At 42.4% G+C, this 21,771-nt stretch overlaps 1 protein-coding gene across 2 annotated transcripts; it reads left to right on the top strand.

The window, feature by feature from the left end:
• Positions 1-174: 174 nt before the first annotated feature.
• On the top strand, positions 175-9,417 carry kansl1l (KAT8 regulatory NSL complex subunit 1-like). 2 transcript variants are annotated; one of them, XM_056579744.1, is made up of 10 exons: positions 175-309; positions 1,497-1,659; positions 2,320-2,470; positions 3,088-3,213; positions 3,511-3,617; positions 3,999-4,120; positions 4,437-4,497; positions 4,638-4,750; positions 5,839-5,950; positions 7,892-9,417. In XM_056579744.1, exons 1-10 carry the CDS (start codon positions 185-187, stop codon positions 8,087-8,089), a joined length of 1,278 nt encoding a protein of 425 aa, XP_056435719.1. In that variant the 5' UTR covers positions 175-184; the 3' UTR covers positions 8,090-9,417. The 2 variants fall into 2 exon arrangements, with proteins under 2 accessions (XP_056435719.1, XP_056435718.1); XM_056579743.1 differs by having other exon boundaries at positions 5,830-5,950; positions 7,892-9,415.
• The last annotated feature ends 12,354 nt before the right edge of the window (positions 9,418-21,771 follow it).

The raw sequence follows: 21,771 nt of genomic DNA, 5'->3' as shown, positions 1-21,771 counted from the left end.
TGAGTTGCTATATTTGCCTTTTCAATGGCAGGCGATTGAAATGGAACAGTTTCACTGGAAAGATAAATATTACAAATATGTTTTCTTTGAAGAAGATGATTAAAAGCCTGTGATGAGTCAAGTAAGATAGAAAATAAGGCATCTTAATAATGGGGAGTATGTGTGTAATTGTTTTGTGAGTTTTATGTATTGTTGTAATCAACTGCAGAGTGCCCAGCTCAGCCAGATTGTCACAAGCCTGTCACCCTGCTCGTCACCCCACTCCAAAGCACCCCATACGTTGATGGGTGTCACCAAGACAGCCTACAGGTACAAACAGAGTCTTTCATGGCAAGCAAAGTAATCACACTATCTTTTTTATTTAATTGCCAAAACGAGGGGTAACAGTGCTGTAAGTAGAATCTGACAATTGTAAAAAGAGTGGGAAAGTGCTCTCTGCTCCCTCCTTCCCTTCTGTCTCTCCGTCATGGAGATGTGATAGCTCCACCACAGGGGAATCAATGCAAGACTCTTCATTGAAAGCGTAGGAGGGTGCACAAAGGTCAAATTCCTTCAAATTTGACATCATACATTTTTTGTTCGTATTTTCCTACGAAACACATGATTACTACTAAAACACATCAGTTCAATGAAGTGGAATGGAGAATAGATTTGAAAATTGGCCATATTAACTATACATTTAGTAATTTTTTCTATTCTATCTAAAGTTATTTAGCCATCTGTCCAGCCATTTGTCTGTCTGCTTATTGGTTTTATCAAACTTGTGTTAGTATAGTTCAGGGCCCTGCATTCCACAGCTGGGCTTATTGGGGGCTTGCCAGGTCTTCTGAAATGTTTGTTTTGATATTAGCTACAGCCAAGCTGACTCATCCACTAGGTTAGCAACAGCCCACAGAGCTGTTCACTCCTAGTTTACTCTCAGACATTCTGAGATGCATTCAACAGCCCAGCCTAGTTTGCTTGTATTTGCCCCTTTGAATAAGAGCGAGAGTCGAGAGTGAAGGTTCTTGTTGAGTAGTGCAGTGGTTCTAATGTTCTCCAATGCTTGTGCGACATGCAGGGCCGGCGATCGGCATAGGCGAGCTAGGCGACCGCCTAGGGCGACAAATGCGTTGGGGGCGCCCTCTGGTGGCGCCCTTAATTAAAAAATATATCAATTAAAATATACGACGCGAACGGAGAAGCGAGGGGGCGCGTGAGCAAGGGCGGCCCGAAACCGTCAGCGTAGCAGCCCCCCCCGCTCGCAAGACCTGTCCAGGGCGCAAGTTGATTTCGAGTCGCCTAGGGCTCCGAAACGTCCAGCGCCGGCCCTGGCGACATGTGAATATGTTTTTGTAGTTGTGTTTACATACAAGTATGAGTATGTAGTCGTTTTTTTAAGTCATTCTTATGTTCAACATAAAGCAGAGCTATCATGTGGACATTTGAAATCAGATTTATTGTACTCATAGATCTAACGTATTTATTTTCTTGAATCCTGTTGTGGTGCACTGCAGCCCCCAGGGAGCAGAGAACAAGCGCAGGAGGCCGAGTATCCAGGGGAGGCATCGGGCCCTCCGGCCCCCACTGAAGGGCTTCTGCGCCCGGACACGGCCTCTGCTCACCTACCACAAACACAGGCTGTTCACCATGGAAGAGGCCGGCCCCGGTGATATGCAGGTAGCGTAGATCATGTGTGGCCACCATGCCTGTCCTAGGCTGCGTTCAACATGGCTTCAGGCGGGCGGTAGACAGCAAACAGGATATAGCCTTAGAGGGCGAGGGCAGCACGGTTAAATTAAGTGAGGCCGGGTTCAAATATTTTAACTTTTTGCCGTCCTCCCCGATGGAATTTACAAGAGGATGTGACCTGACCTAACTCCCTCACACAAGGAGAACACATGGGCGACCCGAGTAACGACAAGCCAATCATTTTGGATTTTATAGCTACATGCATTAATAGAATAATTACATTCAATAATTGACATAAAACAATTGTATTTCATATATTTTAATGAATTCTTTGTAAACAATACAACATCCCCTTAGCAACATATCGTCACGTGTGTTTAGTTTTTTCCTTCTTGCCTTTCGGTCTGTTTAACCGAACCCTAACCCTGTATTTTGATTCCATAATATTTATACAAAAACAATATTTTGCATATATACTGTCATGAATTAACAAATTAACAAATAAAATAATGTAAATGAACACTTCATGGTTTCGGGAAGTGTTTAATGTGTTTTATGAAAGTGTTTTATTAATATGTACTATATGTGATATATTTCCCTATGTTTGTTTCTCCTCTCTTTCTCCATCTCCCTACTGTATTTTTCAAGGCTGGTCAGAGCACCAGCCCCCGATCATCTTCCTCCTGGGAGCCTGTGGCCCAGTGCGCCGTGCCTTCAGGTCCCCTCACCATCAGCCCTGGAGGATCCCTGACTTGTGGGGCGACCCATTCCAAACCTCCCCCTCCGTCCGGCTCCTCTGGTACTCGAACTAAAGAAAGAATACGAGGAAAAGAGGGAGAACAAAGGCCTTTATCAACACATTTATTAAAAAATATATATATGTTAGAAAATTAAGTCACCGTTTTGGTCAGGTTCACATTAAAGGCAGACTTCCTCTGATCAGAATTTTTTGAAGCACTTTGTCCCAAATTTTATTTGGGACACTAATGGGGTTCTAGATCCGACCCTAGTTTGATCTCTGATCTTGCAACAGCTTTAATTTGCCTGTGATTTGTACGACGGATATATTAACATGACACTAATCGTGCACCAACTGTTCTAAGAGTATTCAAATTATTGACTGTTGTTTTGCCAGCACCTATTACCTGTGAAGAACATCCTTTTTGAAAAAGATTTGCACAAGAAGCCTTATTCCATAGCTTCTGGTGCACCTCGATCTCCCCCCACACGCACTGATGACACGCAACATAAAAGTCGTCCTTGCACTTTTGATTTAGTGAATGATTTATTCTGGCTTTAATGCCGTGATCTTTCCTCACCTATTTTTTGGACTTGCTCATTGAGTTGTCCCTCTCTCTCTCAACTCCCTCACCTCCCCCTCAACTTGACCCCTTCCTTCCCCCCCTCTCACCTTAGACTCTCCTTGCTGCAGCCACTTCCAGAGGACCCCCTCAGGGGAGAGATGGTCCCAAAGACCAATGGAAGTCGACGTTGCTGAGCCCTGCGATCCCAGCCTGAGCTGGGATGGCCTGCACCGCAGTGGTAAGCTCATACCCCCACTGAGGCACCTCCAGCTTTAAACTCACACAGAGAACACGTCCCTTATTCACAATGCCATCAACCCCTCAGACAGAAAAAGCAATTTACCTTTAAAACTGCACTCACATCAGCCCCAGTCTGATTTTAATTGTAATTCTGTGAAATGTTGTTTGTTTTTGTTGTTTAACGTGTTTACATTTTTTTACAATCTGAAATCTCAATATAAAGTTTTCTTTATTGTAATATAGTGCATAGAAAATCTGATGTTTATCCAGTATATGTATCTGTGTGCATGTGTAGGTGAGGAGGGCTTGTCTGACCTGCTCTGTGATCATCATGAAATCTCTGAGCTTTTGGAAGAGACCTACACAGAATATCAAAAACACACACGCATGCTGGCCTCACGGGTAAATCCTCCCACATACACTTGATACTTAATCAAACCTTATTTACCACCCACTTTGTTTAAGTATTTTGTTAGTGTTGTGAGTGTGTCCCAGGATAGCAGTAGAAGTCTGCACTCATTAAGCCATGCACCACCAAGAATTCACTGACATCCACAGTCAATATGTGCTCATAAAAAACTAGATTTTAATTGTTTGTATTACATTTTCGCCTTGCAATGTTATGTTCCTAATAATAACAAATAATAAAACAACCTAAAAACGAATTACCTGCCAAGATCGCATCCAAGATATATATTTACTCGGCCAATGGCCGTTAAATGCTGGCTAAGGCAAACCCTGGTACGGCCATGTTTAATGTCTCAGTAAATCCCCTCATCTCAGGGGCCAGTCCACAGACGAAAGGGTGAGACTTTGTACGGCCTTGACAACATAATCATCCCCATGTCACTGGCCCCCGGTGTCAAGGTGGAGGCGAAACAGTACAAACACATCCTCACACCAAGGTAGTGTGTGCATGTGTGTGTCATTTAAATTGAAATAAAAATCATCTGGATGTAAATATGTTTTTGTATTATTGACCTATATTGATTATATTTTCTTCTATATGAAATAGAACGGTAATTTTATATTCTGCAGATCAGCATTTGATATATGCTTACAGCTTTCATAGATGCTACTCTTTGTAATACTGATACTGAATTAATAGTTCTGCATTCTTTTTAAATACCATAGCTGTAGTGAATTTTAGCGGTTATCGGAGCTGGGCATGGAACAAACACAGCTGCTGTTAGCTCATTCACCTGCCTTGTGTTTCTCTAGCTGGAGGCTAGTAAGCATGCAGACATCACAGGAAATGAGAGGAGAGGAAGAGGGAGATGAGGTATGACGACATCCCTATAGATGCTGGCAGTTTTGTGTCTTATGTGAGTGCGTATATGTGTGTCTTGCGTGACTTTGGAACTATGAGTTTCTTTGCATACACTGTGTGTGTTTGTGTGTGTGTGTGTGTGTGATTGGCAGGTAGAGGGGATGACAGAAGAGGTGTTCCTCCAGAGACACCTGGAGCCTGAGCGGAGAGAGATGCTGCGCTGGTCCTCCTGGGGGAGAAGGCGATGTCGACACCGCAGCACTCGGTAAACACACGCACGCACACGCAAACCAATCACAGGAATCCAATAAGGATGTTCATGAAATTGGCGAGTGTTCAGGTGACCTGATTGTAGCATCAAGACAGCAAGTTTTATGGCAGCGTGTGTCCTTAAGAGAACCAATCTCAAGACCTTAGGGTGCACTCACACTAGGCCCTCTGGCCGTGGCCGTTGGCCGTTTTCACGCCTAACCGTGCTCAAATGGCCCCATTGTTCTCTGGCCTGCACTCACACTAGGCCATCTGGCTGTGGCCGTTTGCCGTCGCAACTGTGGCCTGGCCACGGTAGGCTCTTGTACATACGTCGTAAGTAACACGTCATCACCAAGCGTCCGCTGCATGGACCATAGTAAAGTCTGCCGCCAGTCAGAGTTCTAACAACAATGGACAACAACACAGAGAACACAGTTTGCACTTTGCTGAGTCTGTTGCTTATTTGGATATATGTTTACCGTTTAATGGGAAAGAAGGCTCGTCGCCTTTATTATGTCCGTGGTCGTCGCATGGACTATACGTCATCCAGCTCAGGTTGCGTAGCCGTGCGTGTGCGCGTGTCGGCTCATTAGCATCTGTACCGTAGCGGCCCGTACCGTAGCAGCACACCTCTCCCAAGTGGCCAAATTGGCCTGGCCTGGCCAGACTGGCAGATTTGAGCACGGTTAGGTGTGAAAGCGGCCACGGCCACGGCCAGATGGCCTAGTGTGAGTGCACCCTTAATGAGCAAAGGCTTTTATGTGATCTGATACCAATATCAATACAGCTTCTTCAAACAAGCTGCCCTTTCTAATTGTTTCTGGAAACGGGTTTGATAATGTTCTGATATAAGGGAGCTCCTCTCAGTGTTGCAATACCGCCCTCTGCTGGATTGTCACTCGGCCCATATTCTTTCATTGCCATGCCATGCGTGAAGGGAGGGAGAGAGAGAGACGTCAGAGAAGCCAATGCCGTCGTGTCAGGGTTCAAAACACCATCCGAAGGAACACAAAACTGTTTTCGGATGTATCGCTTCTGGGGCGTTGTGTTTCAATGAGGACTCAATGAGAATTTTGTGATGCTCGGTTTTAGGACCCATAGGCCCTCTGGAGGGGAGGGGCCTTGCAGCTTGGGAGAGGAGGAGAGTTCCATGGAGTCAAGCCCCGCCCTGCTAGAAATGGATGAGCATTCAGGCATGGAGGATAAACGTATGGTAAGGCCTTATAACTTAACTATACTCAAGAGCTCCCCAAGCTACCCTCTTGTTCAGGGTTAGGCTTCTGGCACACTTAAAGTATAACTCCACAGTTTGGAGTGGACTGCTCATGCAAGAGAGCAGTGTGTTGGCCTGGTTAGCGGCTCATCTTGCAGCTCTGTGAGTCCACATACTTCTTATCAACCTCCTCCAGAGCCTAGACCACTTCAGCAATGAGTAGTAGGCATGGTCCTTCTCCCCAATTTAAGTTAGGTTGACTCTAACTCTAACTCTTAAACATAAGGCTTTTCTATGTGCACTTAGTGGCATACTCTTATCCTACTTTTATTTACTATGAAATTGTATAAAGACCTATACAATTTTGATACAGATGATACAGGGATGGAACATAAATAAGCAATTTCAAAGGCTTCTCCATCTAACCATGAAATTAAAAGGTGTGTGTGTGTGTGTGTGTGTGTGTGTGTGTGTGTGTGTGTGTGTGTGTGTGTGTGTGTGTGTGTGTGTGTGTGTGTGTGTGTGTGTGTGTGTGTGTGTGTGTGTGTGTGTGTGTGTGTGTGTGTGTGTGTGTGTGTGTGAGAGAATAGGGATTTGTTGAATAAATGATTAATATTATTCATGCACTGCTATGGGATGAGGACCCATACGTTACTAAGGTTAAACCTTGGGGCTCTTAAAACCGCAAGATGTCATGGTGCTACTATGGCAACCAGTTGAAATAGTTTTGTTTAGTATTTTCTTTGGCAGGGCTATGAGTTTAACATTACTAAATAAATACTAAACTATACTAAATACTAAACTAGACAATGAACAATGCTTGACACAATATACAACGTGTCTACTGTCTACCATGATTGTATCGCATGAAGGGGTAAATAAAAACCATCCATTGAATGTTTTTTAAATGTATTTATTTTATTAAGGTGCTCACGAAGGTTTGTTTCACTCCATTCCGTATTCCATTCCACAGTTTTTTCAATCATTACACATTATTTAACAGCCAGTCCTTTATGCCAACTGATGGTTTGCATTGAATGTTGTGTACGTTTGCGACTGGTTTACCCTGCACTTTAGTCTAAGATATAGATACTATATAATATGATTTAATTATTACTGTATGTATTCAAAATAATCTAATAAATGGTTAAATTAATGGTAATTTCCAATTGCACTGGACTGGTGAAAGTGCTGCTGACATCAAACACTCAACCATGGCTTTCATCATCTGTGCTTGTAGCCCACTACCTGACAGGAAGAGTGTGTTTATCTTCCTCTATATCTATATATACTATATATGGCTTCTGGCTTTGTGTGTGTGTCAGTGTTCGTGTGTGTCAGTGTGCGTGTGTGTGTTTGATGTCAGCAGCACTTTCACCAGTCCAGTGCAATTGGAAATTACCATTAATTTAACCATTTATTAGATTATTTTGAATGCATACAGTAATAATTAAATCATATTATATAGCATCTATAAAATATACTTTATGTAACACCATATGACATTATTCAGACAACCAGGAAAAACAGCAGTTAAATGGTGCACGTCAGTTATTTAATGCTGCTGTAGGTAAGAATTGAGAGATATCAAAAGAAAAAGCAGAAAAGAGCGTAATTTTAAGAGAGCAAGAAAAATGGACAGCCCAAAGCGCTTTGTTTATGTGATTGACGGGCATGTGAACTAAGTCTAATTCAAGTAGTAGATAAATAAATAAGCATTTCACTCACTCATAGTTGACTGACGGCTATGGCATTTCTAACATATTAAACTCAAATGATACTTCTTCAAATCTGACCTACTGCACGTTTTTAAGTTTAGTGTGGCGAGGAAGTTTGCTTCCTTTTGTTAAGTGTATGTGCACAAGTTTATCAAATCATATACATGCTTGCATCTGATATGATTATTTGTGTGTGCCATCCCCTTTGCACCTGTACCTGTAGCCCGCATCCCCATGGGAGCCACGCTCGTTTCCCCTGACCGAGGCTGCGGAAGAGAAGGCTCTGCCCTCTGTGGATGCAAAGGAGTCCACAGTCCTGCGCCGCTCTGTGCCGTTCTCTATCCTGTCCTCTTACGGTGCTTCGTCAGTGCCCTCTGTTGGACAGAACAGGAACAGCATGGTACCATTGTGCAGCTGCTGAGGGAGTGGCACAAATGATTCAGTTTATGTTTCTGTCAGAGCTCACACCACATATATTGTATATCAATCCAATTATTTTTCATTTAGATGATACACTGATTTGATTTGGTTGCATTCTACTTCTTTTTTTTATTGTCAACATGTGTTTTTATTGTTTTATCAGTTTTTGCAGTTTGTCAAACTGTCTGAAGGGTCATACCCCATATCCCTTGAATAGCATCCTGACGTGACAAGCAATTTCTTGCTGTGATCTATCCCCGTTTGACTGTTCAACAAAAGATTTGTTCCAGATCCATTTTGCATGGATCAAATACATCCGCTATAATTTATCTAATATCTACCCTTCATTTTGATCATAAGGCAAGAGATTTCTTGCTGGTACAATATTTTAGGTGCTAATTATTATTGTTGTCTATACTGTTTGTTCCTTTTTAAATGTGTCGATATAAAAACTGTTAATAGAACCTCAACATGTTACATAACTCTTTTTGTAACTTGTAAAATTGGATTTTAACCTTGGAAACATTTTTATCCTTTTATCAATAAGATTGATGTTTAGAATTGCTCAAAATATAACAAAATAAAACAATTCCTTCTCATTTTAATAATTTTAAATCAAGACCCTTTTTTTAATCTCCTTGAACTTTAAGAGATAGGACGTCTTAAATAAAGGACGAAGGGGTGAAGAGCCACTTATGGGATTGTGGATAGAAGGTAATAGGCCTACTACACACTAATGTGTTTGTCTGGGACAATATAGCACGAAGTATTCAGGCACAGGGAAGTATGTTATGAATTGATTAAGGATAATTTCCCATCCACTCCCAGGGTCCATCCAGCAAACTTGGAAAAAAAATGCCACTGATTGTTCGGACGTTTCTTTGCTCTCTGATTGGTTATCATAGACATTTTGGTCTGCGCGCGTTGATGACGATGGGCCAATAAACGCCCCTTGGAAATCGAAAATGAACTGAGATGTTCTCGACGGATTTGCGAATTGGTCTCGCGATATATGGCTACAAACAACTCGCCTTGTAGCTTCAACCCAAGGGGTATGATTATTTATCCCAAAGGCCGAACCAAACATTAATTTAGAGGGGAGGCCTGCTAATAAAATAAGGAAAGGCTAGAAAAGGTGAAAACACCCACTCTTAATACACGTTCTGTGGTCAAACATCCTCTCCTGCGCTCCACCTTTGTCAGGTGAATCAGAAAACCAATGTCAGAATCAGAGGTGAACAAGTAAGACAATGAATGAAACAACATACGCGGCGTTATTATTGGTACAGTTTATTAGAAGTGAATAAGGTCTTGAATTGCTTTCATAATGGTCTTAAAAAGTCTTAACTGAACACTGAAACCGACAGCATGGTCTACCGTATTTATTCACCTGTTAGTTTCCCTGGGTCCCACCTGTCCCACCAAATTTTAGCGTTATAGACCTAAATCAAGTGCAAATGAGCATGCTTTTATGAAACTAATAGTTCTTTGTGCCGAGTCATTTAATGGGTTTGTCTGTGCCATGTTTGCCTGATGTGTGAGGTCTAGCCGTCACATGGACTTACTGTAAAATCAATTAGTAAACATTGATCTATTATTTATACATGTTTTGAAATGGCAAATCCATTGTTAAACACTCTTAATTGTGTCGTAGGCAGGTCTATATTGTTAGACGTTTGTTTGGCTGTCATTGCAACGATAATACTCCTTGGGGCGCTGTGAATGCATCGGGGTAATAATAAATGCCATATTCTAACAGTCTGCATGAACCATTCAGAATGTAGGCTTATGTATTTAGGACCAGGTTTACCAAGTCCTAATATATATATATATATATATTTCAACCTGTGATTTAAGAGATAAAAGGTGCCATTGCAGCTATATATTTAGGCCTATATAGGCCTACCTGCTCTCATATTACTTGAAGACAATAATTGTCCATAGGCCTACTAGCTACATTTGAAGATCAACCACAATATCAGAACATTGTTATTAATAAATTGACGTTGTACCGTGAGCCTATGATACGAAATGTGTGTAGTGTGTTTCTGTCTTCAATGTCTTCCTGACGCTGACTCTCTTACAGTGCTTTTGAACTGAGCAGTAGGGAGGTTACGGTTGCCTCTGTGGTCTACTTGCATGTGAAACATAAGAATTCAACAGTATCCATAGCAATACTGGACACCGAGCTTCTGATACAATCATTACGGTAGCGCCAAAACTGCGGGCGGCGCTCTGTGCTGATTAAAATCCCGCCTGTCTGACACTGCGCTCCGGTACTGAGTTCCTCTGCAAAGGCACTGCTGGGCAGGTAAATATTTTAAATATTTATCGATGGAATACTACTACTAGAAAGGTGATATTCGTAGAGTCTTTATATGGCTTACATGTGTGCATTATTGCCGGGAGCATTGGAGGAATTATCAAGTTTGAGTTGATTTATATTATCTACTCTTTAGCATGCATTGAGGCTGAAATAATGGACTGCCGCTGTTCATTGATGGGGAATGGGCGCATTGTTCGTTTCAAGTATTATTGATTATGGAATTCGAATGTTATTTTGCCTGTGAGGTGTTTCATCTTTAATTTCGGAGGATTTTGTGTATTTGTGTGTTCAGTACAAAGGCAAGGAATACTTCGAGAAGCTATTGATTAGTCTATTTGCCTTGGCTGTTATCGGGCCAAGCCAAGGCAATATGGCAAGCTTTTTGTCATCGGGACATAACTGCTGCGATGGGTTTATAAAGCTTTACTCATTGCTCACTGCGTGGAATTCTACCAGTACCTGTCGACCTGTCGTCGACGTGTGTGTGTTGCATGGATGTTATAATGTCAGTGACACGGGTGAAGTCAGTCATATGTCGCCTAGCCGTTTTTTTTATTTTTTATTGCAATGGATGGTAATCTGCTTCAGTCCTTGGATAGGGAGGGGTATCCGCCGTTCCGATGTACCGGTTACAGCCTGTAATCTAACATCGATCCATTCGCTACTATTGGTAGGAAAAATACCCACAATCGACGGCAGCCAGTGGGGGAGAACAAAAAATACACAATACACCTCCAAGGTGTGTGTGTGTGTGTGTGTGTGTGTGTGTGTGTGTGTGTGTGTGTGTGCGTGTGTTGATTGGGGGGGGGGGGGGGGTGCGGGTACAGGTGCTGAGTCATAAGGGCTGAATTATCAATCATAGTTATTCGAACATAATATGATTGTGTGATGCATGCATATATTCTACATGTTGCCAGTTTTTACAAAATATTCTTGCAATGAAATATGGATGTTGGATGGAATACCTATTTTGCCAACAATACAATTCAATTTGCCCTGTCTGTCTTTCTGTGTGGCCACCAGTTTCGTTGTATGACAAAGGCAACCGTTCATTTATGGCAAAATTCTATGATATGAACCCCCAGTGTGTGTGTGTGTGTGTGTGTGTATGTGTGTGTGTGTGCGTGTGCGTGTGTGTGGGGAGGGGGAGAGGGGGGGCTTCTATCATTTTCCCTGTGTCACTTGCCCTCTGTTACAACGGCTGCAGGTAGCTGGTACGCTCCCTGCATTCGGAATGAGGCCAAGATGGAGTGGGAGAGCTACAGTCAGTCTGGCAGGCTGGCATCTTGGTGCTCGCTCGTCCAGAGGATGGCTGGGGGCGGGGTCCCATTTGTGACACACACAGGCATGCACACACACCTAGTGTTAGGACTAGGTCTAAATCTACCCATCCTTGCTTATTTGCTTGTCAGTGCAGTATGAGGTGGGTTCACACTGATTAACTTTCTGTTCTTCTGGTTCTGTGTGTGGTGAATGGTTGTAAACCCCGCGAGGCGTGTAACACTGGCTCCACATCTCATGTCCATGTCACTCTCCAGACTGCATGCGGGGCCCACTATAACATCGCTGCGATACAGAACGTGTGCAATCAGCTTGTGTTTCTTTTGTTGGATATTTCTCAACTTTCTCAATAGAAATGTGTGCTTTTTGCCGAGTGCCCTGTGCCTTTATCAGCTTTGACAGATGGGTCGTTTTCAATTTAGATATATGAATAAATAAATACATATTTAAATATATAAAACTTGCCTGGCCTGGTTAAACCAGACCTTTACACAAGTAGCGGTTTTCTGTCCTGCTTTGGTCTAACCCACATTGATATGCATGCTGCAGTCCAGAAGCAGCGATGGAAAATTTCCAAGTTTAGAAAAAACACGTCCTGCCATGTTTGCACCAAGACAATGGACTTCAATCATTTGGCAAATTAGCCATTAGCCACACAAAATATAGGGGAGGCCTATTACTAATCTAAAGTAAAGGGGTAACTGGATATTGGAAATGCTTGGTTTTACTCCTAAAGCAAATATAGATTGTCTTCTGAGAAATGTATATTTTATAATGAACATAACCACTCACTTGGACAAAGTTGTCTCTGTAACCCTTTATATAAAACCCAGAAACAGAAACCCAGAAAGAATTCAGGAAGCAGGGTACAACAAATATTGGTCATTTCATTTGAGAGGTTGACGATAGAAAACATTTCAACCACAACAACCACATCCTAACTTCATCCAGGGTAGGATGGCCTCATAGTGCCTATACACCACCACCCTATCACTCAAGTCTCTGGAGGTTGGGACCGGTTGGGGGTCTGGGATTACCAGGAAGAAGCATGAAGAGAACATGAAAAGTAGCACTGAAAGGCCCCAGTCAGCACGAAAAGCAGGACCTTCATCGCTGTTTTGCAATTGGTTTTAACCATTGAACTGATGGCCACATATTGAGACGGCGCATGGAGTGGAGAAAGCAAGCCACTTAGGTTGCACAAGTCCCCCATCTGTTCTCCCCGTGCCAAGAGGGGCAGCAGCTCTTTGATGCCTTTTTGGTGGTCCAGTGTGCTTGAAGTGTCCTGATGAACGGTCACATCCTGTGAAACGGGGATTCAATTTGGTTTTGTTGGTTCACCACTAGTTACACGTCCGTAAGAGTGGTTACGGACACTGTTATGCAGATCCAATTTAAATGAGGTTTGTCAGCCCTATGCTGGTGTAGGAAATGACGCAGGCATACAACCTTAGCTCGGAGGATCGCTCATTCTAAGCGATACAAGAGTTCAACCTAGCATGCCTGAACCATACAGTATATAGGTACAGAAAGTTGAAGAGCACCAAATCATAAAAACCATACCACAGGGAGAGCATAAATCCTAATGAGGGCTGAACAGAAACTGCTGGTGACCAGTCATACCTGAGTTGATACTGCAGAGTTCTACGATACAAATTCTTCATGACAGTCAGGTGACAGGAAGGGCAGTGCTCATCGACCCGGGAGGAGCAGAGTTGGGTCAAATGGTGTGCTCGATGCTTGGTACACTTTGCTGTGTCAGTGGGTGAGTGGGTGGGTGACACACCAAATGACCCCAATGGATAAAGTTCCCTTAATGCCAACACCCTGCAAGTGCTTTGGGATGCGTTCAGTTAGACAAGGAGAGAGTGTATCTGTATTGCTTGCTTGTGTGTACTTGGGCATTTAGAAGAAAGTTGTAGGCCAGACTTAAGCAGTTTTTCTCAGGAATCTGGAACACAAACAAAAGTCTTTCCTATGACCCCTCATCTTTAATCCGACCAATGCCCAAATGTGAATACACTCCAATTAACAAACACACACCTGGCATTATAACTACAGCCTCACGATATGTTTTGGTGATTTGTGTATAGCAGTGGCTCTACCATGTGCGGGGATTTTCCCTTGTTTCTTTCCATTAGCCCTTATTACTGTCCATCCATGTTGAGGTGGGATTGCACAATACATGTTCATGAACTAGCCTCTTCCCCCAGCACACGTGGGAGTGTGGTCTGATATGTGTGTGTGGGTTGAGTGTTGTCAGAGGAGTGTGTGTGTGGGTTGAGCCTAAGGAACCATAATGGACTGGCATTACCATTTTATTTTTTATTCTCTCCCTTTCTGTGTCTCTCTCTGCCTCTTGTGTCTTTCTGCCTATCTCCGTGTTCCCTTTTATGCAACAACTTTTTGTTTTGCCACTGTTTCTATGCACTCTGCGGCTGACTTCTCATCCCTTTCCCCGCTTTGCTTATTCATTCAGTTTTGCCTCTCTCTTTCTCTAGGCTGTGTATGATTAACGTGTGTGTGGACGGGTCCCTGTAGAGTGTATCTGTCTGTCTGTTTGACCGTGTGGGGGTGTGTGGCGGCAATTTGAAATGAATGTTCGAGAGATGGGGGCACTGGGGGTTGGCATACAGAATGTTTGGGTTATGGTTGAGTACTGAGACTGGTTGGCTGGGACTGGCCACGCTTATTAGCCCAATCGCCCGGAGAGAGTCCTTGAGTTGGGATGGTAAAGGAGACTGGTTCATTCTATAGCTGGGGCATCACTTTGTGGATTGCATCGTCATGGCAACATGTAGGGAGCTAGGCTGTGCTACTTACCAAAATGAAAAGGCTGATTTGTCTAGTTCTCTCGTTGTCTTTAGTCAAGCTGTGTATCTAGCATAGTGTTAAAATCTCGACATAGTATTTTATATCTTGAGTTCATAGGTCTTAATTTATACACGCACGCACGCACGCACGCACGCACGCACGCACGCACGCACGCACGCACGCACGCACGCACGCACACACTCACTCACTCACATAAGCATGCGTATGCACCACCAAATTGACAGGCTGTCATTGGACACCTCTGCGAAAGGCCTGGCTCTCTGTGATCCCACTGTGCTTGTTGAGTGGGAAGTTCAGGTCACAGTGGGGGGTCAGGGTCATAGCCAGAGCCACAGCTAAATAACATGTTGGTGCTTTGATTTATGTTTTGTGCCCACAACTGTTCTTATTCGATTTTCTTTATTTTGTGGATTCTGTGGTTGGATTCTCTTTCTTTGAGTACAGGGATGATGGATTACCGCCTCATTGGTTTGTGTTCAAGTGCTCATGTTTGTTCAGTGTCCTACTGTCTTAACCAAACAAGTTGTCTTTAGAGGGAAAATTCAAACACAGCAAATGTACAGGAACCCAACACACAATAACAGACTGTATGTGTAATGTGCCCACTGATATGTTCTTAGATTGGCCACAAATTGTTATTCAGGGTTGACCATGGGACAGTAAGGCTTGGTCATAAAAATGTTAGCAAGTTATGGGAAAGATATGTCTGTCTGGGAGTGTTGTTTAGGTTGTTTAGTCCGTATGTTTCATAATGTCTCTTATCTTAATTGAACTGCAATTTAGATAAGAGACATTAGAGATTTAACTGAGGGTGTATGGCAATCAAAAGTATATTTGTGTGTGTGTATAATGTACCCATAAAGTAGAAGGTGTATTGGAGAATACGTTGACTGCACATCCAGTGTGCTAGACGTTTGTAGTTGCTGCAGGTAAGATGTCAGGCATGTGACTGAATGGCATGTGGAGTTGGCTGCGGCTGCTCTTTATGAGCCAATTACAATGTTTGATGGTCATTTCCAACCAATCAGGGCACCTCTTCCCTGATTGGTTCGGGTAATGCATCTTGCATGTCGCTCACAGGTGCGGGAAATGCAGCACAACTCAATAACGGAGAAACCAAGGGAGGGAGGGAGCAGAGGGGGAGCGGACATCTTGTCCTGAGTGCTGAATTGAGGGGTCTTGAAAAACAGTATTTTTGAAGAACAATTTTTTGAGGGGACTTGAAAAACAGGGATTTTGAAGAACAATTTCCACCCTGTAACAATCTTCTTTCTGTCTTTTGACTGTGATATTTAAATAAGAGCCCATTTGTAAGAGCCAATATTTAGATAAGAGCCCAACTACTTTCTACTTTGCGATCAGTAAGTCAATGTTTACCTTTCAATTGTGTACCTTTTTGTAATGTTTGTTTTAGTTTTGTCTGAATTGCATCCAAACAGACAAAGGCATGTAGTCATTAGAATTCAGCAAATAATGCATAATGCCATGCTTTCACACCGATTTTTAAGGTGAAAGTGTATGATAGGTGAACCCAACTCAATGATGGATGATGTAAAAATGGAATTCTGTAATGGACTACATAATGGCCTGTCTTGAAAGTCTGTGACACACACACACACACACACACACACACACACACACACACACACACACACACACACACACACACACACACACACACACACACACACGAGAGAGAGAGTTATTAGATTATGAGTGTGGGTCTCACCTTACATGTGATTAAATGTCGGAATCCAGCTGAAGGAGAAATTACAGGATTATAAGGGGGGCGTTGGCGGGGTCGTGTTAGCTGTAATACACGCATCGTGTAGGGCAGATTCATGATGTAAGCCCATGGGGGAAGGCGTGGTGGCTTGCTGGTGTGTAAACCTGAAGCAGACAATCTTTAGAAAATGAATGTGTGTGGTATGTATGTTAATGTGTCTGAGTCATAGACACAGACAGAGCCCCTAAAAACACACACACATTCATTGGCGGAAACAAAAACACAAACCCACTCGTTGTTGCACATGTTGCATCGCACACAGAACAATGCAACAGCAAAAAGCTTTCACAGATGATTTCTGATTGGCTGCTCCCAGAGCCTCTGCTCTCCACTCTGATTGGTCCAGCAGAGCAATATTTTGCTATATCTTATCCTCTTGTCTGTGTCTCTTCGCATGCCTTGAGCAGACTGTGCTGTTGTTATTCAGAAGGTTAGGGATGGGAGGGGACATGTGTTTGCATTCTATGAAGTGCCTTCATCTCTCTCTCTCTCTCTCTCTCTCTCTCTCTCTCTCTCTCTCTCTCTCTCTCTCTCTCTCTCTCTCTCTCTCTCTCTCTCTCTCTCTCTCTCTCTCTCTCTCTCTCTCTCTCTCTCTCTCTCTCTGCGTCTTATTCTCTTCCACATTTGGATGCTCCTTTTTAATGCATCATATTTTCGCCACCTCATGACAGCTGGCTGTCTAGTTCATTGTTGCTACTCAAGCAACCCCCCCCACACACACACAAACACCCCCACCCCCTGCCGTTTATATCCCTTGTTCATCCCCATCACCCAGCAATCCACAATCCCCCCCACCCCCACGGCTACCATGGCAACGCAGCGCCACAGAGCCAATAGCCGAGGCTGCAGGAATGTCTGTGTTATGCGGTGAGCTTCATTAACACTAGTCACACACACACAAACACACACACACACACACACACACACACACACACACACACACACACACACACACACACACACACACACACACACACACACACACACACACACACACACACACACACACACACACACACGCACCCACAGATAAGTGTAATGTAAGTAACATTAGAAAATGTGTATTTATTATATAACAAAACATATAGACACAAAAAACACGTATATATGCAGCTAAACGTAATTCTTTGAGTATTTCTTATATACACCTTCATTTTCTCTTTTTTCGTGTCTTTCCTTCCTCTCTTTTCATATCCGTATGAATTATCAAGGTTTACAACTCAAGCTGTCTTTCAATCTTTTTTTATTGATTTACTTATGGAAGAACTACATCTTCCCTGTATTTTGTTGGCCAGCAAATTCAATATTGGCCAGAAGTGACCACTAAATAGAAGCATTGTTATGCTGTTAATGTAATTTGCTCCTGCTAATGCGGTTATTAACTGTGGCCGCTGCAATTTTCAACCCATGCCAAGCTTCATAAGTCAATCCCATTTTTTTTCTGTGGTACCGTCCAAAATACTGTTAACCATCAGCTAAAGGGAATTTACCCTTTTCTTGAATCGCTTAAACGTTTTCTTCTTCAGTCTTTTAACCAGGAATCACTTTCAGTTCCATCTCTGTTTGGAAAACACATTATTTTTATACTGAATCGCTGTTTCAACTTTTGTCCCTTTCCCCTATTCGCTTTACTTTTATGTTGTATTGGTTAAATAGTTTCGCTAAGGTGGGTGAGCAAAACGTCACGGTCAATGTATCGTTTTCAGACCTCTTTCTACAACGTTTCATGCTATGTTGACTCTTGGTTGGGTGGCTGTCGAGCTCCATTTTGCACTCCTCTGCCCTTGAGCATAATGGATCTTTGGGGGTCACCGCCCCCGACCTACAGGTTCACCTGTGTACACGCATGCTTGATGGGGAGTGCCGGGAGATTACGTTTTGATCTTGATCGTCACGATTGGAAAACTCTTTGTATCGGATGCAAAATCTTTTTTTTTTTCTTTTTTGATTTGATCGATTTGCATGTCATTATTTGGTTGTGATTGCTTTGTTCGATTTCGACCTGATGCACGGTAAATCTCGTGGTTTTTGACTAAATAAAAGTCTATAGGATAAGTAGATGAGAACACACACACACACACACACACACACACACACACACACACACACACACACACACACACACACACACACACACACACACACACACACACACACACACACACACACACCAATCAGTAGCTCTTCATATGAACACCCCCATTCTGATACCAAGCGACGCTAGAGCTGATGCAGTTAATGCTGTTATCGGTTGCCATGGAGACTGACAGAGTTGGACTGTTGCCGTGGAAACCGTTAAGAGTGGCTGCTCTTTGCAACCCACGCCACATCCAGTGGCACTGTTATTGAGAGTGTGTGTGAGTGTGTGTGTGGGGTGGGGGCAGTGCGAGTGGGGTGTGGTTAAGTTATGGGTAGTCATATCATGGATATATACCATAATTATTAGTTGAGCACTGAATGTTATTTTAGAACACTTCATACACCGTATTATTGTACATTTTTAAAGTAAACTATAATTCGTGTTTCAAATATGTTGTATTTGTATTAAATCTGAAGTATATTTGCCACATGGTTTGGTCCAGCTAATGCACAGGCATAGCAGGTTGGCAAGAAAAATACTTGTGAAAGCCCACATCAGAGAAAGGGAAGAAACAGTATGGTAAACTACACATGGCTTACTGTAGGAAACACATGCATCTTTTGAATGGCTAGTCTAATGCAAAATGTTATTTATATATGATAATGCCATGTGTATGTCTTGTCATGATTTTTATACATATTTTTGTCATAATGAATGCATCTTTTAGTCAATTACTTACTTATTATATAGTCCATTTCACTATTTGATTGTGCTTTAGTAAAGCTTTTTAGGATAGTAACAGGGCCTGTGGAAACTACAGTTCACTGGAGGTTTGATGCACCATTCAAATATGTAGTGATGGAGGATTGAAACATGCTAACAATAAACATTTATAACCAGTTTTGCTGCTTGGGCATTCAAAGTCAAAGTAATGGGTTCCATTACTTGAAGTCCACTGTTGGCTCTGCGTTTCGTTGAGGAGGGTAAAACCAGTGGTTATTTTGGTGGTACTTGGTAAATTCTAGTTTTGCAGCGAGGGAGTTGAAGAACCATCACTGACCCAAATATATTCCATAATGCCAGGCCTCACAAGACATAGGATTATAACAGTATCCAGTTGATGCATCATAAGTAATTTATTAACCATATATTTTTAGAAAGATATTTCTTATTAGTCTAATTAATGGCAGCAAATTTCAACCCATAATTTCCATTCATTTTTATCGTTGGAATATAAATTAGAAGTCATTCTGAGCACTATTTTCATCTATACAGTCAAGAGAATTTGGGTTGCATACTAAGCAGCTAGATGAAAATGATTTTAATGAACACACAATGTGTTCTTAATTAATAAATAATGAATACATTTTGTATTTAATTGATTTCTTGGTAGGCTATTTGATTTTTGTTTCATTGGATATTGCCAACTTTATTGATCAAGCAATTAAAGTCTAAAGACAAATATTGCTGCGCTTACTGTGTTGATGTTAAACATGCAGTTTATCAATAAGAACACATTGCAAACATATTTAAATGTATATTGTGTGTTTCACAGTTTATACAGTAAAAACCTGGATGTAGGCAATTTTAGGCTTTGAGATCCATAACTAGCCATACCTTTCCATTATTTTCCCTTTTTGAAGTTCTTGTATCCATCCATCCACATCCACATAGACAAGATCCTTTTCTAGATGCTCATTCTCTCTGCTGCCAAGGTGATTCAAAACAAATTGTAATCCTGCGGGGATGAATCCCAGGTCAGGGCAACCATCGATTTATGGACGTGCTTCTGTGTGTTCATGTGTCTTCCTTGGTGACACCCCCCTCCCTTTACCCCCTCCGCCCTGGGGGGACACAGTGATTGGTTGTGATCGTGCGTCGCTGAATTTACGAAACCGTCATGACCGATTGAACTGTTCATTATGGCTGACGTTTAAAGTGCAGTACAGGAAAGTACTTCTAGGTTTAAAGGTGTGATGTGTAAGTGTTGGCAAACTGGCAAAAACAAAATAGGGGGCAACATAATACCAGAAAGTGGGTATGCCAACCGCTATTCAAATGGCGCAATTCAAATGGGATCAAACTACCGTACAGATCTTTCCAAAATAAGGTCCAATGAGGGACAGCTGGTCTTAGGCTCTCTATTTTATGAAACAAGGACACGCATGGTCCCTCTCAAAGGTCTTTGGCCTTAGAGGTCAAAGCCTAAGCCGATATTGTTAGCTATATTTATATTGAACATTTTTTCTATTTTAATTTAATTTCCTATGCACTGCTTGCAAAACCCTGAACAAATTGTAGAAATCCCTCAACGTCAACACCCCTAGGTTTCAATCAGCATTCCAAGTAAAGTAGCTAATTGCTCTGACGCTTTGACCCATTTGTGGGACTAATCTCCAACAGTGCTGTTAGTTGAGTCCGACATATGCTATGGAATCCGATTTAGAAACTGTTCTCTATTCACAGTACTTCAATAGGATGCTAGCCAATTGAAGTACTGAGCAAGTCTCTCAAAGATTAATTAATGAATGTCTGGAATTTGTGATGTCACTAATTAATTTAGGCTGTCATCCTGGACTGTCTGGCCTATATAAGTGAGGCTATATAAATGCCGTTAATTTAAGTTTAGATAGATACTAATAAAAACTTTCTTATGCAATACAAATCATTTCCTGAGTTTCCTATACAGCCAATCATGATCTTGGAGGGTAATGCATTTTGTGTCCTTGCTATTACATCATCTAGGTGAAAAAAAATCCAGCCTTACACATGAGATGGTTTGTGACCTGCAGTGTTTGTCAGGTCAAGGCTTAGAGAGGCTTGGAGGTATAGCAGGCAGCACAGAGATTATTTCGAAAGACTTGCTGACGAGGTGACCTGACAATCCCCTTCTTTTTATTCTCTCTCACCCTCCCCCCACCTATTCAAAGCAGGTTGCTTCAGAGGCAATAGAGCTAAACGCAGAGGAATATTGTAGAAACGGCAGAGGTCTGGCGAAGCTGTGTCTTTTATTCGTTCAAAGCTTCCTGTGTTTCTTAAAAACTCCTAAGTTCTTTGCCCTCCGAGCCTTGGAATAATGACCACAAAGCACTTCTGCTCGATTATAGAAGCCCTCCATTTAAGTTAGCAAACTTTGGAAAACCGATCTTTAAGAACCTACCCTCGACCTCCATGTCCGGGTTGCCTGCATAATGAATGCACTCCTCTCCAGCTGTGAGGTGCCGACCACCAATAGCCTCCCTAGTGAACGCTGCAGTGGTTTCTGCGCAGCACGGCTGTCCTAAGCGCTGCCCCGACCTGCTGGCTTACATAACTCCTCATCGAGTCGTCGATCGACAGCAAATGTGTCAGTTAGAACTCTGATAATGGATTGAA

Source organism: Gadus chalcogrammus, chromosome 20 (genome assembly GCF_026213295.1).
Source record: "Gadus chalcogrammus isolate NIFS_2021 chromosome 20, NIFS_Gcha_1.0, whole genome shotgun sequence".
Taxonomy (NCBI): Eukaryota; Metazoa; Chordata; class Actinopteri; order Gadiformes; family Gadidae; genus Gadus; species Gadus chalcogrammus.
The sequence above is the reverse complement of the archived record's forward strand: the minus strand, read 5'-3'. Positions and strand labels throughout refer to the sequence as shown.

Excerpts from the sequence above, each read along its gene's own strand:
- kansl1l (XM_056579743.1), top strand. The coding sequence starts at position 185 with ATGTATTGTTGTAATCAACTGCAGAGTGCCCAGCTCAGCCAGATTGTC. Across the intron at positions 3,214-3,510 it reads GGATGGCCTGCACCGCAGTG|GTGAGGAGGGCTTGTCTGAC; the intron begins GTAAGCTCATAC and ends GTGCATGTGTAG. Across the intron at positions 5,951-7,891 it reads GCATGGAGGATAAACGTATG|CCCGCATCCCCATGGGAGCC; the intron begins GTAAGGCCTTAT and ends CTGTACCTGTAG.